The sequence below is a fragment of the Anser brachyrhynchus genome (genome assembly GCF_964034855.1).
Source record: "Anser brachyrhynchus genome assembly, chromosome: 5".
Taxonomy (NCBI): Eukaryota; Metazoa; Chordata; class Aves; order Anseriformes; family Anatidae; genus Anser; species Anser brachyrhynchus.
This window is the reverse complement of record NC_137699.1, coordinates 44217299-44234732: the sequence shown is the minus strand read 5'-3', so window position 1 is coordinate 44234732 and position 17434 is coordinate 44217299. Positions and strand designations below refer to the sequence as shown.

General features: G+C 48.5%; 1 protein-coding gene across 11 annotated transcripts in view; it reads right to left on the bottom strand.

Moving 5' to 3' along the window:
• Positions 1–17434, bottom strand: part of NRXN3 (neurexin 3) — a 993270-nt gene that overhangs the window by 364131 nt on the left and 611705 nt on the right. The window contains exon 1 of one of the 11 annotated variants that reach the window (XM_080594090.1): positions 12696–13732. The exons of 7 other annotated variants lie outside the window; for them this stretch is intronic. In XM_080594090.1, coding sequence (XP_080450216.1) covers positions 12696–12939 — 244 coding nt within the window. In that variant the 5' untranslated portion in view covers positions 12940–13732. Of the gene's footprint in view, positions 1–12695; positions 13733–17434 lie in introns of those variants that run through there. 3 more of the 11 variants (XM_080594098.1, XM_080594096.1, XM_080594097.1) reach the window with 3 other exon arrangements.

The following is a 17434-nucleotide window of genomic DNA, read 5'->3' as shown; positions in this document are numbered from 1 at the left end:
GCTCTGCTAGAGCTAGAGCAGAAAGCATGGTCAAAAGAGGAGTCATATTCAGAAGTTACTTCTGCATAGACCACTCTGCCTCTAGGATATTCTTACCTGAAAGTTGCTCTTTGGGAGGCTTACATTAGTTTAGAAGAAAACACGTAATAGAAAGGACTTAATTTTATGCACCATAGACTGCAACTGAAACATTGTGAGTACATGGCAGCTGCTGTTTGAAAATGGACACAACAGGCTTGACTTTATACAGTTTGGAGGCAGAAAAAAAAAAAAAACATTTTTGCCAGCATTTAGCATGCCTGAAGATTTTTTTTTATTACACACAAATACACACAAATCCAGCTTTTCTGCAGAGCAATGTGTATTGCACTCTCACATGCAAATACCATGTATTTCCAATCCTCTGAACTCACTGATGTAAGTTTCTATTGGGAAGAGGAAGTATGGCTGCCATATGCACAGATTTTTCCCAAACACATCTTATGCCTCTACCTGGAAATTCTGACTGAGGAAGCTAAATGGTTGTGTACATGTGTCTGGCATTTCTAGACATCCAGTTTTCCTGTGCTCATTGCACAGCTCAATGCTACAATGCGTATGCAGTGAACCAAATTCTCCAAGACGACCCAATGCACACACATCGCACCAAAGACCTGCCCACAAACAATAATCACAAGTACCTGAGAGATGTTGGAGTCAAGGTTTATGTGTGGATTAATCAAGCAGTACACAGGTGACAGTCAACACTTCTTGGCAGCAAGACACTAACTATGCATGTGCCTTCTTTCCCTGTGCACTTATTTCTGCAAGGAAATCCTGAACAGAAACAGCCACACCACAAAGTAAAAGCAATGTGAATGGTGCAGTGGACAAGACGTTACCAGTGCCAGGTTCTACTGTCAGGTTTGGCTCTGCACGGCCACATTCAGATAGCCTAAACTCTATTATCCACAAAAGCCTATTGATTAGGCACCCTGATGGTCTGAAGTCAAGTGACAAAAACCAGCAAACCCAGGGACTTCAGCAGAAATCAGGCTGTTTAAATGTGGCAACTGTTTCTGACTCAGCAAACTGCTTTCTTTCTCCATGCCCCATTTTCTCTTCTTAGAACAAGAAATACAAAAACTGGTTGCTTGCCCTCTATCAATCCTGTGATGCTCTAAGAAGCTATATAAAATGCTTTGAGATAGCAATATAAAAATAGCTAAGCAAAAATTTATCATAAGAAATAAACTTAAGAATGGCGAGTGAAATTTTAATAACTAGGATAAAACTGCAGTAAGTCTTCTCTGCTCTTTACAACATAAGGTGATAATCATTCGTGAGGTCAAGGAAAAAAAAAACCACAACCCTCCCTTGGGATATACAATTAAACATATCAAAGAGGTTATTTGCGTCCATCTGTAGCATCTGGCACTGGCCACTGCCAGAGACAGAATACCAGACCAGATGGACCAATGTGTATGGCAATTCTTATCATCTTGTGTGATTAATTTCTTCCTTCAGGTTGGATATGTCTTTTCTAATTGCATATCAACATATAACCAAAATTGGTGCTGACATGTCATTGATTGTACTGTGAGTTTATCTGCAGCTCAGCATTCTGGGACATTTTAGTCCCTTGCTTAGTTCAATCCTAATGCAGGATTTCTTTATCAGTAAATTTCTACACTTACTCATACATTTTCCAAATCTCGTCCTCAGAGATTACCAACAGAATGCATGACTCAACTGTAATATAAACCAAAAATCTTTTTTAGTTCCTGAATCTCTGCTACTGAAAGACTATAACCTAAAAGGCTGTAGACTGTAAGACTCCAAATAATCTTACAGCTGCAGTCTCGTCTGTGAATTTTTAGAGCCTAGACCTGCATGGCAGGATCCTAAAACCTTTCCACAAACTCTTTTGGAATGACTGCACAGTCCTGATCTTTCCTCAGCAAACTGTAGAGAATTCATTTTCCTTGCTTTAAGTATCTCAGAAAGAAACAGAGAAAAACAGAAATCTTATTTTATACAAGAGCCATCCATTGCACTGCATTGTTTTTTATATGAGGATCATATAAGTAATAATAACTATTTAATTTTATATTCTTAATAATTATTTTTTAAATAATTATAAACAGAAATCAGTAGCACTACACCATAAAATGATGATGATGCTTGTGGCATCACAGCAGGGACTCGCGTTCTATTGCCATATTTTAAGTTTCTTGACTAAATAGGACTTCTGTAAACACAGGCAAGTTCAGCTACATGAAGACCGGGGACTGAGGCAGCCTCTCTAGAAGGTGCCTTTGAATCCAACAGGAAATCTACAGAGGTTTTAGAAAAGGGTTGCTGTAGGATGGTCACTCGAGAGGTGAAATGGGATAAAAGAAGAAACAAATTGCTCCTGCAGATATGACTGCTTTGTCTTAACTCAGCGTTTGGGGGAAATATTCTATACACACAGCCCCTGGCCTTTTCTGGAATCTGTACACAGCTTCCCCATGGACATGAATTACGCATAATCCTAAACCTCAACAGAAACATAAAAACCAGACAGGGTTTCTGAAGTGAAGCAAGCTTCCCTGAGGAGAAATACTACAGATATCCCTACGTACACGTACTGAGGGGGGCAAAGAAAAATGCCCACTATTCAGACACTGCACTTGAACAGAACTGCTCTTGCCTGTACAAAACAGGAACACACACAGGGAAAGCACAGCCCAGGCATCACGGCACACCGCAGCGCAGCCCAGCCCCTACCTGGGCTTGTCCCAGCGACCCGCTCAGCAACACAGAGGAAGCATTTCATGGCTCTTCCCGTGCCAAGCGATAGCGGAAGCCGCCCCTTTTCTCTCCACAGAAAACACTTCTTTAGAAAGTGACTTGACTCTTTAGAAAAGTAGGTAATAAACCGAATGTATTAATGCCTCATTCTAGATATTGGCAATAAGACTTATAAGAACACAGGCAATGGTAAAAAATAAGAATTAAGCTAAGTAGGTGTTTCAATCATCATAATAAGCTGGATTTGTAAAAACTAATGGAACACTGTCAAATTTAGGTCCAAGGTAAAAAGAAAAAAAAAAAAGTGACTAAAAGATGACATTATACCAAACATCAGCAGCACAGGGCTCTGGCGGGCAAGCTACAGACCCGAGAGCCTTCTGCAGAGCACCTTGAACATCCTCAGCTCGGACCAACAGGACAACCATGCTGCTGAGCTCTGAGACTCCCCTTCCATTTCCTTTTTCTTTACTTTGTCTGTTTTTCCTCCAGCTTCAAATGGTCCATGTCTTCTGTTGAGAACTACTTGGATCTTTAATTATCTTATCAAGGATTATCTTCTGATAATCCTTACCTCCTTTACTTCTGATTAAAGAGAAAGAAAGAATGGGAATTGTACCCTTGACTGATTTACGCTTCATCTTAATTTCCATCTTCCTCCTCTTCTCTCCCTTCCCGTTCTCTCCCTTGCTAGCTGAAATCACCCAGATAATTTAGTTCACAATTTTTGTTAAAATGAACTGATTGAACAGTTGTAGACAAGACCTAACCAGTGACAGAAGAAATAGAGTGAATAGGGTACACTGAAAGTAAAGGGTGATGTGGACAGCTCTGTGGGTGTCTCCAAAAATTCCCCAAAGTTCTGGAACCAGTGAAGGGAAATGCATGTCCATAGCGCTCCTTGCAGCAGTAAATGAAACACTCACTAAATGCTGAGAATCAGTTGTTCTCAGAAAGAAGTAACTGAAACAAAACACTGCATTTAACCACGCAGTGCAGGTACTTCCCATTTTTCAGACAACCTATTCCTGGGATGAGGATTAATATTTCTTTGTAGACCTGGCTGCATGGAAAGTTACCTGTCCTTCTCAGGTCACCACTAGGATGAGCTGCCAGAACTTCATGCAAAGACAGGGCCATAACACTGTGACATTCCCGAAATTCAAAGGACCAAGCAGCAGTGACAAAGTTTGAAAATATCCCTCCAGTGTACTGTAAGAGCTAGGGAAAACATCTGGGGTTTTCTGTCCCCAGTTCTCCCTACTGCTGCTGCCCAGGAGAAACCTCTTCAGCGTTTCCCATTGCAAAGTGAAATTTGGCTTCACTGACATCAGTGGCAGAAGTGCTCAACAAGGATTCCCAAAGGGCTCATGATTCACCATTTCTGTAAATCAGCTATCGAGTATTAATCAGTTCAGTAGGGGAGGCGGCTCATTTTGCCAGCGTATATTTTCCTAATGAATGACCAGGAAAAGTAGCCTGAGTCTATGGCTTGTTAAGTAGAAAACAACCTGTCTGGAATAACAATTGTCTGAAATTAAATAAGCTTATACATACACACTATTGGCACTCATCTGAGCAGAATTTGCCACCTGGATCTTACTTATATGACATATCCTTTTCTTCCTAAGCCAATGAACATCCATTCTGGAGGATGGGCACCCCCGTTACCTTACTGTGTTCCAGGCTCCTGCAAGCCTGACTTGCTCGCAGTACCTAGTGTCAGAAAAGCAAATCACCAGGTAAAGGGATGCTTGCAGGGCACAGACATTTTTCTCTGTGATCATCCATGAACATCAGAAAAAAAAAATTTAAAAGAAAATAGTACGAATTTTATGCTCTGTTTCTCTTTTTCAAGCCCTTATAAGGTGCTGAATATGTTTCTCAAGGAAAATTAATTTCTTTGCCTTTTCCTTGCCTCTAATGAACTGCCTCTGAATGCATGAGGGCACAGGAAGGAGAGCAGACTCTGCGGTGAGATAATAAAAAGTGAAAAGGCATTCAAAGCCATCAGTATCTCGCAAACTTACACTGATAGAAATATGTTGGACTGCAGACAAGGGAGAAACATCAGGGAAACTTGAAATATCTTTGGCATTCGTTACCTAACTGCACAGAAAAGATGACACTGGGGGAGCAGCAGGTTACCCTGCAGTCCTACAGAGAGATAAGGAGGCAGATGACTAGATACTGGCCACATAAACTTCAGATTTCTCTAGGTCCTGTCCAGGCCCCCTGCATTCCTTAGCACTGTACTCAGTGGAAATGAAGAGTCCACAAACTCTTCTGTGAAAGCCTAGGACATCATAATTATCAGCAGAATAATCCAAATGTGAGAAAAGTGTAAGATTGGCTACCATTAGGTAAGTAAATCAATAAGAAAACACCTACTGTTTCCATTTTTACCTCACCAGGTATCAAAAGATCCAAAGCACTTGTAAGTCAGAAAATGTGTCTATATAACTGCGAGCTCAGGGCAATTCCAGTAATCTTGGGAATGAAAGTGCCTTCACAACACTGTTCAGAAAATATTTATAATCAGCTGCTTTGCCCTCATAGTGTGGTTGGAAGCCTTCTCCAATGGTGGAGTACACGTTTGCACTGAAACATCTGGTAGCTGAAACAGCAAACCCAGATAGATGGAAACATTTCCAGACACATCGTCTCTGTAAGGTCTCCTCTGGCTGGGGTCATTAAGCAAACCAGATGGGGTGGGAGCAGAAGGCTGCTCTAACTGCAGGATCCAGCCACAACAGGGAGTCCTGAACACACTCACTAGGCGGTGCAGCAGGTGAGCAGGGAACCAAAGGGTTCGCCAAACAGGTCCAGCCAACTGGGGGATGTCATCCAGATTGATGATAAAGCTCAAACTGTTAGGGAAAAAAAAACCAACCAACCAACCAAACAAAAAAAACCCTTCTCCTCCTCTCCCCTTCCAATCATTTGATCTGCTTGATGTAGATATGCTGAATCCATTCTAAATTCAAAAAAAACATTTTCCAAGGAGAGAGCGGAGACTGATTTCCTCTGCAGTTGTTACATGGACCCTGGCCTGAGGATAAGCAGGCAAGTCAGCCTGATGGTACTCTTTTCCTGAACTTTCCAGAAAACAAAGTCTTCCCCAATTCTTTACTGTGCGGTATTTACAGAATAAGTGGAGGATCTTTTTTTAGCAGCATCTTACGTCTTTCTGATTCATTCACCTTGTCCCTTGAGCTTCTGCAACACATGGCCCTCTATAGTCTGTGAAATACTTCGTATCCTCCTCTTCTCCATCATCAAGAATGCAAACAGATGAAAGGTGCAAAAGTAGATGTTAAATAAACCTTAGCACTGGATCAATTTAGTAATGTCCTTTATCAGCCTGCTATTCATGCTTAGCAACCACTATAGCTCACACCAACTTCATTTTCATTTTAATATACCATACAGAAAAGTAGCCTAAATATACATCCCCAGATATAAAGCGTATAATCTGTAAACTACAGGAACAGGCAGATCATTTCCATTAGTTTCTTATGTAGCAAAAACCACAATTTACACCCAAAGCATATAATTATATTCAAATTCTAAAAGACAGTGTCGGAAGTACTTTAAATTCATAGTTTGGGGGAAAGTCACTCAGGGGTATACGTAGTTATGTTTTAATGTGCAAAATCAACACACATACAAAGAGAGTGCAAGAGAAGTAATTTGTGAGTGGTGAGGGAGCCGTGGTGAATTGCTGGCCCCTGGCTCAGGCAGCTGATTTCTTCAGGAACACCGGCGGTGGCACCAGCACTACAGCCTGTCCGGGCTTTTGAGCCAAGGGGAGGATGTGGCTGGGATCTACCTCCAGAACACGCAGATGTCTTGCTTGTCCTTCAAGCAGACATCAGTGCATCTAAAGCACAAGGGGAATATCAGGATTTCTGTGGCTCCCTACCAGAGATCTCAAAGCACACAGGTGCACCAGGACTGCTCACCTCACCTAGGAGAGAAATGGTTTTGCCTTTGTCTCACAACGAAGAAAACAAGCCAGAGAGAAAGGCAGTGTTTCAGCAAGGTCACACAGTAAGCCTGAGCCAGGGGTCAACTGCCTGTAGTCTTGTGTGTAGAGGTTACACAGAAGACAGGAAAACCACCTTTTTCTCTTTAGTTCAAGTGATCTTTCACAGTCACCAAAGCCCTCCAGAACAACTGAAATGCAAAACCAAAGAATACCTGCCTACCAGCACGGGTCTGCCATCCTGAGCAACTAGACAGGGTCCTCCTGGGTCACAGCACATGGAAATGGAGGGAATAAAAACCCATCACCCACCCTACTTCCCAGACAAAACTCACACGCTTTGCACTGAAAAACTCCAGTTCTTCACACAGCCACCCTCTGAGGAACACACTGTGGAAGTGCCCCACCTCCAGGTGGGGACTATCATGTCCTTTGGGGTATTCCCACCTGAGATTACCCAGGTGCTTCCTCCTGCTTCTAGTAAGACTTGTGTGAAGAATTAGAAGCTTCCAAGAGCACAGTATGTAATATCCTGGTGACTATCATAGCACTATTCAAGCATATGTTTTCATGCTACAGCAAAAGAAGGGGAGGGGGAGGAAAACTAACCGGTATCTTTAAGAATATTTTCTTCCACTTTTTTTTTTTTTTCCCTAAGCGTGTGAATACTATTAAAAGTACCATTCTCATTTTGCAGTGTTCTGACTGTGGAGCTTGAGTCACATATCCCAATATTCTTTACAACTTCAATGTCTATACAGAGCATACAGCAGAATCCTTCATCTGTCTTTGAAATGCAGTCACCTCTGCAGCAGAGTGTGGCAGTTGCTTGACAAGTCAGGGCTATATTATCCAAAAGCAGAAATGATAAAGTGAAGAAGGAGCCTCTTTCCAGGCTAACTTGCAAAAAAAAATAAATACAGGGAGGAAAAAAGCCCTGATCTAATTCTGACTCAGGACTAACAATCCCACTTTTGCAAAATGTGCTACGAAATGTTGAGTAAACACAAAGTATCTATCAGAAGGGGTTTTTTTTGAAAGATTTCTTAAGAAACAGTACCTTCAGCAGCACAGTTCTGAACATGTTTCAAAGAACAGAGAGACATACATTAAATCAGTATGACAGGGTCCAACGGTAACATTAGGCTTCTCGTTCCACATTTCATAAAATCACTGAGATCTCACCGGATCAAGTAGCAGGTGAACAGACTTAAGCTTTGATTTTACAGATCAACACAAGCTGCTCCATATCGTGAACAGCGAATTGTGAGCACTCCATAGGATGGCAGAATGAGAAGTCAAAGCACCCTAGTAGAAACTGATTTATGCTAATAATGCATAAAATAATAGTAACCTCATTTTGAGGAAGCAGCCTTTGTGTATACCAGAATTTTCCTGTGTGCAACTACCAAATCCTGCATTTTCTCAGAAGAGCTATGGAAACTCAGCACAGGGGGAAAAGGGAAGCTCAGCTGGAGACACTTAAGCGAAACTAAGGGGGACTAGTGAGTCTAGGTGCTTAAATTTCTGGATAACCAGCTTCAGACAATTTAAAGAGACCTCACCTTTCTTTAAAAATATTAGTTATTGTTAATGGCTCTGAGGAAGGAATCCGAACATCCAAGCATACAGTCACCAGTCTGCAGAAAATACAGGCTTCATTGTTGACAGAGACTAGACACGGAAAGTAGACAGACTTCTGGCTCTTCACTTTTGCAGAACTGAACTGCAACCCTAATTTAAGCTCTGAATGAAGTTAATTTTACTGGATCACTGACTGTTCTGTATAGGAAGACTTCTTCCCTTTTGTTAAAGCGCCAACCATTTCTCAAAGTAATCTCCTGGGTGAACAGCGAAGGTCCAGCTCGGTACTGGGGAATGGGCAGTGCCAGGGACGGGGAATTAGTTTTCTATTGTACAGAGAGGCTGGATCGGAATAACAAAGACACTTCAGACAAGGAAGAGGTCACACTGGAGGAACAACAAGAAGCAGAGCGTGTGTATTGTACAGAGGGCGCAGGGGCACAGCTCGCCACCGTGTGCGGCAAGCTTTGACACGGGTTTGCAGAGTGCTTGCCCATTTCATGGAAACACTCCCCGATTTGTCCAAGCATTCGTTCTCATGTGCTAATTTTAAGAATGACATGAGAGATAGAAAAGCTTCATATAAACGACAAGACTTCCGAGAATTGACGAAGACCTGGCAGTTACACCTGCAAGATCTGGTGACTGACTGCTCGGTGCCAGTCCTTGTGACAAACCTTCACGTTTTGCTGTGTCTTGTCCAACAGCCCGAATGAGCCTAGCCCCTGCAAGGTGAAAACCAAAAGAGAAATGCTCCCCCACATCCCCATTTCTCCCACAGCTGCCCCTGCTCAGCAGCATTGTGAGGGCTGGGGCAACCTGCACAATGCATCACACATCACCTCTGTGCACCCCTGTACCCCCACCCATTAAAGAGGGGCAGGAAATTACAGCCAGAAAACCAAAGTAATTAATTCATCACAAAGACAAAACATACACAAATCTCTTCATTTTATCTGTTAACCTGATCAGGCGTGCATTATTTAGCAGCTGAGGTGACGAAGACATGGAAAGAGGGGCTGTGAAGCCAGTGCTGCAGGCTTGGTAAAGCAGCTGACCCAGCAGGGTGCTAAATAAGGGGGTGAAGAAGGATTCTGCACACGCGGATTTTCAGTAAACACAGTCCCAACTTTGTTCCATGGTTGGACATTTATCATCCCTCTGTCCCAAGAGCACTCGGTGAAACAAAGAGGCATCGTGCCTTTCCCTTCCTGCTGTTTGGGGAGCAAGATTGTGGCAGTCTGGAGAGGTCCTCATGTGCAAAAAAGGTTTCTTCTGCCTTGCAGAACACCCCTGCCGGTGCGGGTTTGCTCACCTGCTGACGGGGAGGTAAGCCTGTTACAAAGAGTTTCTCCTTGAGACGACGCGCTGTGCAAAGCAGTACATCTGCAGGTTGCAGCTCGACTACCGGCAAGCACCAGCCTGGTGTTTAGGATTAACTCTCCTTACACCAGTACTGTGAGGACTGCACAACCTGCACCTGGTCCTGCTGACGTTAAGCCACAGGAAGGGTTTTGACCGATTTCAAAGGAGCGCTGAACACAGGCTCCAAACAAGCGTTCATCGCTTGGGAGACGTTTACTTTTCCTCTGTTCTAGATACTAATAGACTACTTCAAACAGATTGAAATCTACTGGGATGTGTCAGAAAGAAAGCAAAACACAGTTAGATACAAAACTGAGCGCCGGCGGCCGGCACTGCGGGACTGGAAGGCGGCACGGCAGGGTGGTCCTGAACCCCTTCCTTCTGAAGTCGGTGAGCACGTAGCCACCGAGCAGGGCAGGAGTCAGATGGAATTTTTTATTTCCCTCCAGCACAGAAAAAAATCAAAATCCCAACAAGCACAGAGAGCGTACGACCTCCTAGGGATCTGAGTCCTCAGCACTGTCACAGATACAAATTCCAAGGGCCTCTGTCATGCAACAGAGAAAGAAAACACAAAAATAAACCACGTGTGTGTTTACAAGACCAGCTGTCTTTGTGGTCTCCTTTTCATCTCTCTCTCTCTCATACTCTTCCCCTTACTCTTGGCCAAAGGAGGGGGGGCCCAAGCCAGTTTTGCTACATGGCATGAGTAGGAGAGGAAAAAAAAAACAACTCATGCTGGCTTATGTGCTGGCCTGAGCTCCAAGAGCTCTCCATTTCCCTTGATTCCTTACTGCAATGAGGATACTGAAAAAAATGCCTGTCTCTCACTGAAGTTGATAACAGCTTTTGCACAGGGCTCTTAAATGAGGCTTTGCTGGGTTTTCAGGGCAGATGGAAAAGTCATCAGGGAGAAAAGAACTATCATTTCTTGACCAGGAAACAGACTATGGGCTCTCCCGCAGACTATCACCTGCATTTTATGTCAAGGCTAACCACTATCACATTTTGGAACATCCTTTTCTCCTTTCCTCACAAGTGACCTATGAGCCAGACTTCACTATCCCCTTCCATCACAGGAGCACTCAGTTAGCTAAAAAAGCATGCCTGAACAGGGTCAGAATAAGAAGAACTGGTGTCAGAAGGGAGGGAGAAGACAGGTTGGAAGGAGAGAAGGGAGGGGAGAGCCCCGGGACGGTAGGTTGAAATGCCGCATGACATGGCTGCAGTAGGTGCTAGGAGGATGTGCTGGCAGAGCTGCGCAGGGGTTACAGGGACACTGAAACCAGGAGTGTCACGGATAAGCCCTCGGATGAGCAGCAGAGCAGCATGAAGAGGTCAAATGGCACAGCAAGGGATGGCCCTCCAGTTAAGGCTATAGGAACACGGGCAGGGTTGTAGGAGCTTGGTACTGCAGGTCTGAGACGAGGCACAGTGGCGAGGGAATGGGCTCAGGAAGAAAGCCAGGAGGCAGATGCTGCGGGTCACAAGCGAGCTCCAGCAGAGCAGGGCTGCGATAGCAGGAGGTGCTTTGGCAGGGCTGCTGGAGGGTGCGGGAATAGGGTGGCAGGGAGTGCTGCAGGGCAGGTTGCAGGTGCTCTGGCGGCGTGGGAGGGGGCAGCCCGGGGCGCTGCAGAACAGCACCGTGCCGCAGAGGCGAGGGCTTGGGACTGAAGCGGTGCTGGGCAAAGCGGGTCGAGCCGGAGGTGCGCAGCCACTTCTTCCGACAGAAGTGATGGCATCCCGTCAGCCTCACAATTTCCCACTTCCACTCCTAAGTTCACCTCCACCCCAAAGAGCGAGCAGAACACATTCAGGCCCCACATGGGAAGGGAACCAGTGCCATGCCAGACTGCAAGACCATCTGTTAAGTACCACCCATGTGAAACTCAGATTTCGGTTATTAATCACCGGCAGCAGGAGCCCTGGTGGTTGCAGCAGTGCTCAAGGACTGTGAGGCAGTCCCAGTTGTGCTGAAGTGAGGAACCAGCCTGTCCCAGCCCCAGAGGAGCTCCAGCTGGAGTAGCCCCGGGAGAAGCAAGCTGTGAGGGAGGAGAAGCACAGCGCTGGGTGTGACGGCAGACTTCAGTCACCTTTCCAGTCTGTCGCTCCCGCTGCCTTTGCCTTAGCCTTACAAAGCGGCTGAGCAGGGCTGCTGCAGGATCCTCGCTCTGGCTGGACCTGCCCCTGACCCGCAGCCCTGCAGGGAAAGGCACAGGCCCTGGCCTGCCTGCCTCGCCCGGCCACGGTGGCAGAAGGCGAGGGACACGGGACAGTGGAAGGGGGAGGTGAGGGGAAGCCCCCAGGTCGGCCGGGCCCAGGCGAACTCCTCTCAGGGCAGGCAGGCTCGGCAGAGCCGGGCACGGGCACCGCTGGTCCCGCTGCCGGGCGCTGCTCAGCATTTCAGAGGCAGGATGCTGGCGGGTCCTTGGCATTCCTCACACCCCAATTCCCCTTGCTGCCGGGGCTGAAACCCACTCCCCTTATCTCCCACCGCCGGCTTTTGGGGGAAGCCACCGGCAGGCACCCAGCGGGGAGCCGGGGTAAGGAGACCGGCGGGTCCCTCCGTGCGCCCCGAGTGGGAAGGATGAGAGCGGGCAGGGCAGGGCAGGGCAGGGCAGGGCAGGGCAGGAGCATCGCGGTGGGCGCCTTCCCCAGGTCTCCGGCAAGGCCGCGCGGCCGCCGTGACCCCCCGGCCCCCTCCGCCCGCCGCTGCCGCCAGCCCGAAGGGACCCGACCCGGCCCCCGGCGCCCACCCTCCCGGCCCGCTGGGAGCCCCCGGCCGGGACAGCTGGCCCTGGAAGCGGCCCGACCTCGGCACCCGGCTCGGCTCGGGGGGCCAGGGAGGGTCGGCGGGCAGGGGTCGGTGAGCGCCCCCCCATCCCCCGGAGTCCCGGGCATCGTGCGCGGGGCGCTCCCGGCTCCCCCGCCGCCGCTCCGGCTGCTCCGCGGAAAGGTTAGAAAGAAACGAGCGGGCACCCACCGTGTCCTCCTCGCAGGGAGACGGGGGAGCGGTAGATAGAGATAGGCACAGAGTGGTGCTTGCTGCCGTGGAAGTGATGCTCATACTGAGCCTGGGATACGGACGAGGAAGAGGAGGCAGAAGAAGCCACGTTAGAGGAACTCCACACAGAGCTGACGATACATCCCCAAAAGAGGGAGCACATCCACAGGGTCCAGGCGGGGCGGCGTCCCGGGCAGGTGCTGGGGTCTGTTCTCAGGTGCATGGTCAAGGCACGGGGCACCTACAGGCGGGCGGTCTGGATTCCAGCCGGGGAGAGAGGCCAAGGTTCATGATGCCAGGGGACCCATGCTAGCGGAGAGGACAGTCGCTTCCGAGGCTCTGGGGCGGGCGGGCGTGCGTGCAGGAGGCAAAGAGACGGCGTGTGGCTGGGCGAGAGAGCGTGTGCGGGGAGGGAAGGGGAGGGAGGGGGGAGGTTGGGAACCGCACACGCACCACGAGAAAGATGCGCCGCTTCCCGGGGCTGGAGCTACAGCGGCAGGAGCCCCGCGGCCGGTCCGAGCCTGCCGGGGAGCGGCGGGGAGCCGCACATGGCAGCGGGGGGCTCCGCTCCCCCGGCACCGTCCCCCGGGACCCCGGGCTGCTCGAGGACTTGGCCCGGCCCGCGATCCCTGCCTCGCACCGAGCTCGGAGGGGCTACTGAGCGCGGAAAAAAAGAAGAACAAGAAGAAGAAAAAAAAGCCAGAGACCCCAGGTAAATGGTGGATTTTTTTTTTTTTTTATCCCGGTTCCAGGGGGGTTCTGGTGCTTCTCCACTACACGCGTTGCAATGCAGAACTGCCGGGCGCGCACACACACACGGCTCGGGATTGTTATCCTCCGTCCTCCGGGTCCGGGCGGCCGAGGGCTGAAGCCGGTTAACCCTGTGCAGCCGGGGGGGGCAGCGCCAGCTCTTCGGACCGGGCCGGGATGCCGGCGGGGCTGGGCTGGGCTGTGCGGCGCCGAGCCGAGCCGAGCCGGGGGCGGGCAGCCGGCGGCCGGCGCGCCAAGTGCGGCCAACTCGGCGGCGCAGGTGAAGCGCAGCCGGGGGAGCGGCTCGGCCAATGGGCGAGCCGTATGCAAATGTACCGGCCGCGGCGAGCCAATGGGGGCGGCGGCAGCTCTCCGCAGAGGGACTGGCTGGCTCCGGGGGGAGGCGGGGCCGGGCGGGCATGGGCACGGCTCCGCCCACCGCATCTGCCCGCCGGGGCCGCGCGCGGGAGGCCGGCCCCGGCCCTGGCCTGGGCCTGTCAGTGCCTTCCCCCCCGGGCCTGTCAGCGCCCCCCGGCCCTGCCCCAAGTGCCCCGGCAGCACCGGGCCGAGCCCCCCAGCGGCCCCCCGCTGCACCTCCCGTACACCTGCCGGTGGTTCCCCAGGGGCTGGCAGTGTAGGGGATCTAACCCGGTGGTGGTCGGTCGGGAATACTTCAGGGCTTTGCTGGGTCTGCCCAGCGGTTGTGGTGCCCAAGCTGGAAAGCAAGATGTTACGTGGAAGTGTGTCCCACAGCTGCCACCCGAGATTCGGGGTGGTCTTTAAGATCTTTTAGGAACGAAGCCATTTGACCCCTTGAGGCACTGCTTTGCCTTCCTGCAGACCAGGACACAGGCTCAGAGCGGAAACCAACAGAACGGGCACCGGGTTCTCCGTTCTCACTAGCACGTTCTGTTAGCACGTATGCTCGGGGAGCACGTTGCATGTTCTGGTGGCCACTTGTTCACCTGACCTGTGACTACCCAGAATTTTGCTGCGGAAATGAGTTGCTGCCTTGTATGTGGCAGGATGCTCAGAAGCATCACGTCTTCAACAAGAAGCCTCCCCATGCTCCTGGTTTTACCATTAAACTCTAACCCAGGAGAGGAGGGGAGATATAAGCTGGCACAAAAGGCTGCTGACCCATCAGGATGCTGCTGACGTCCCCCTTTTGACAAAGACAAAAAACAGGAGAAGGACATTCTTTGTTGACTGACCTATAGTAGCACACTTGGGCTCTCCATTCCCATTTAATGGTCTGACAGACCACATCCCCATCTTACTTTGGAGTTACCAAGCTCCAAAACAAGTCACTGCTCCTTCCCTCAGCTCTCCGCTCACCCTTCCCCACACAGAGGTACCGCCTTCACCCGCTCTGCCACCAGCTCTTCCTCACGTACCAGGGTGCCAGTTCAGGAGCAGGGGGTGTACAAAGGAGATGGGCATCACTTCCAGCTGCCCTGGCCTAAGCCAGAAAACACCCGCTAGTCCCTGCACGGGAGAAACAGGGAGCTGCTGTGTGTCGTCCCTGTGCTGGGGAGCCCTCCCGTCCAAGCTCTGCCTACCAGCCTTCCTTTGCTACAAACCACTGGGTAAACTGCCTCAGGCAAAAAGGAGGAAGGCCAAGAGAGCCAATCTGTACAACATAAAAAAATAATATTAATAAAAAAAAATAAAAAGGAAAAACTGTGAAGCTGGCTATAAATACATCACAGGGTTCTGGTGACACCATAAAGTACTGGAACTTCACTCTGCCTTGCTTTATGAGGTGCTGGTGGATGTATTTACTGCCCTGTAATTCACAAGTGACTCATTTATTTAGCAGCACCACTGCAGGAACAGGGCAGACTTCAACTCGATTTCCCCTCTTGGGTGGCAAGGGGAAGTTTAGAGGCAGAAGCACAGTTTGAACAACATTATTCCCGATGGATTTACTTCAAAAGAGGCATTGTTATTTTCCTATTAGGTTCATCTGGGTAAAGATACAATCTAAGTGTGCTGGTGTCTTCAGAACTGAGATGGGTGCCTTCAAGGATAACCTTGCTCCCTACAGATATGAGAAAAGTAGTTTTATTTCTTATATATGTTTCTTTTACTACAAGAGCAGAGGGCCAACATGTTCTGAGAGGTGAGAAATAATAAACCAAATGTTTCTGGGTTTTTAAAATCCTAGAAAGAGACCAAGACGGCATCAAGCTCTGGAAAACTGTGTAGTCTACCTTACTCATGTCAGCAAGTACAACTCTATAGATCATTATTTCACATTAAATCGTTGTTGTTAATTATTTTGCTGCATTCAGAACTGAAAAAGCTCTACTCTAAAAACACAGTTTTCTAAAACCAGATCCAAAGGGGAATCTCCATTAGCTTTTAGCAGTACGGGGTGACTGCCACAGAGATGGCAGCGCTGGCTCCACCCATCAGAGGCTAACTAGGTACAGCATTAGCCCGTGCATCACTACATGATAAGGTCAAGAGAGTAAAGTCAGCAAGGACAGGCTTTGACCCAAAAGCTTTTCCCTGACTTGCACTATTTCTCTCAAGATTCAGAATAGTTCCATTCTTTGCCTTGCCCCCCCCCCCCCCGCCCCCCCCAAGAACAGGAAGGAGGGTGAGAGATGGTTCCTCTTACAATCCTAAAATAGAGGCTTAAATAAAATAAAATAAACCAGAGAAGACTGCCTGCTGTATAGAGCTTAGGACTGGTGTACAAGACACCTTTGTCTTTAGTGAGCTAGTTCAAATACTGCTGAGGACAGCAGTGACCGGGATACTGGTAGCTCCTCAGCACTGCTGGCAGAACGAAGTGCTCTGAGGCAGTCCCCAGCACCCCACTGCCCATGTCAGAGCTGCCTCTCTGGCAGTAAGAGCCAGCAGCACCAAGGAATTATCAGCGTCTGCTTATCCAGAGGGAGAGGGGAGAGGTGTGCCAGGACAGGGCTGAAGACCACGGACACAGCTGCTGCTGTGCAGTACCTTTTCTGTGCATCCCCAACCAGCTGCAGTCCCTCTAGCTCTCAGTTTTATTCTGTATCTCTGAAAAAAAAAAAGACCAATCTGTTCTCAGGGCTTCTGTGCTTTCGTTCAGCATCCAGTTAAGTTACCTACCAAAGCCGAGACATAAGCCTCGGTGTTACCAGTGACACAGGCAGGTCTAATTCTCTTTCCAGCTCAGCCCCAAGGGATTGTGGTTTGCCCCCAGCAACTAATACAGAAGCTCTGGAGCCTAGATTTGCTCTCATTTATGTCAGGGTGAGTAAACTCAACAGAGACAGTAGGACTGACATCAGTGAAGGGCAATCAGATGCTTGATACTGATTTGTGAGAGGAGAAATGCAAGCTGATTACAAGCAGTTAGGTTGGGCTAGCAGGAAGTTAGCCCAAAGCAATAGGAACCACGGGGAGCTCTGACAGAAGATGAGGGACATGAATTCAGTTCTGCCAACCGTCCAGTTTAAGGGTCAGAAATCTTGCAAAGTTCAGCCTTTTTTCTGAAGTTTCACGCCTACAGTCTTGTGTTAGTGGAAACAAGCAAGAACAAGCATGGGGGCAATAAATGCACCAATATATCATATTTTGGTAATCATTAATCAATTGTGATAGAGAAAGAGGCAACGTCAGAATTTGCTAACGCAAACTGACAATAACATGATAGAATTGGCCCTGTTCATTAGATTAATGTACAAAAGACAATCCAGTGTACTCAGTGCTGTGTAAACTTACAGAAGCTGAGTCCCTTTCCCAGAGAGTTTACAGACTTGCTTGGAAAGGCATGAGCCAACATATGTTGGGACAGCTTAATGAGCAAACAGTTCTTTCTTGGCTTAAATCTGCTAGTCTGTGAACCTAAGAGAATGAAAAGGTTCAGATATTGGCAGTAGTGACTTTACAAAGGAGTGACTAGTGCAACTGCCTTGAGCTTGTTAATCTCCTTTCTGTCTTCTCTGAGTATGCCTCAGAGATACCTCATC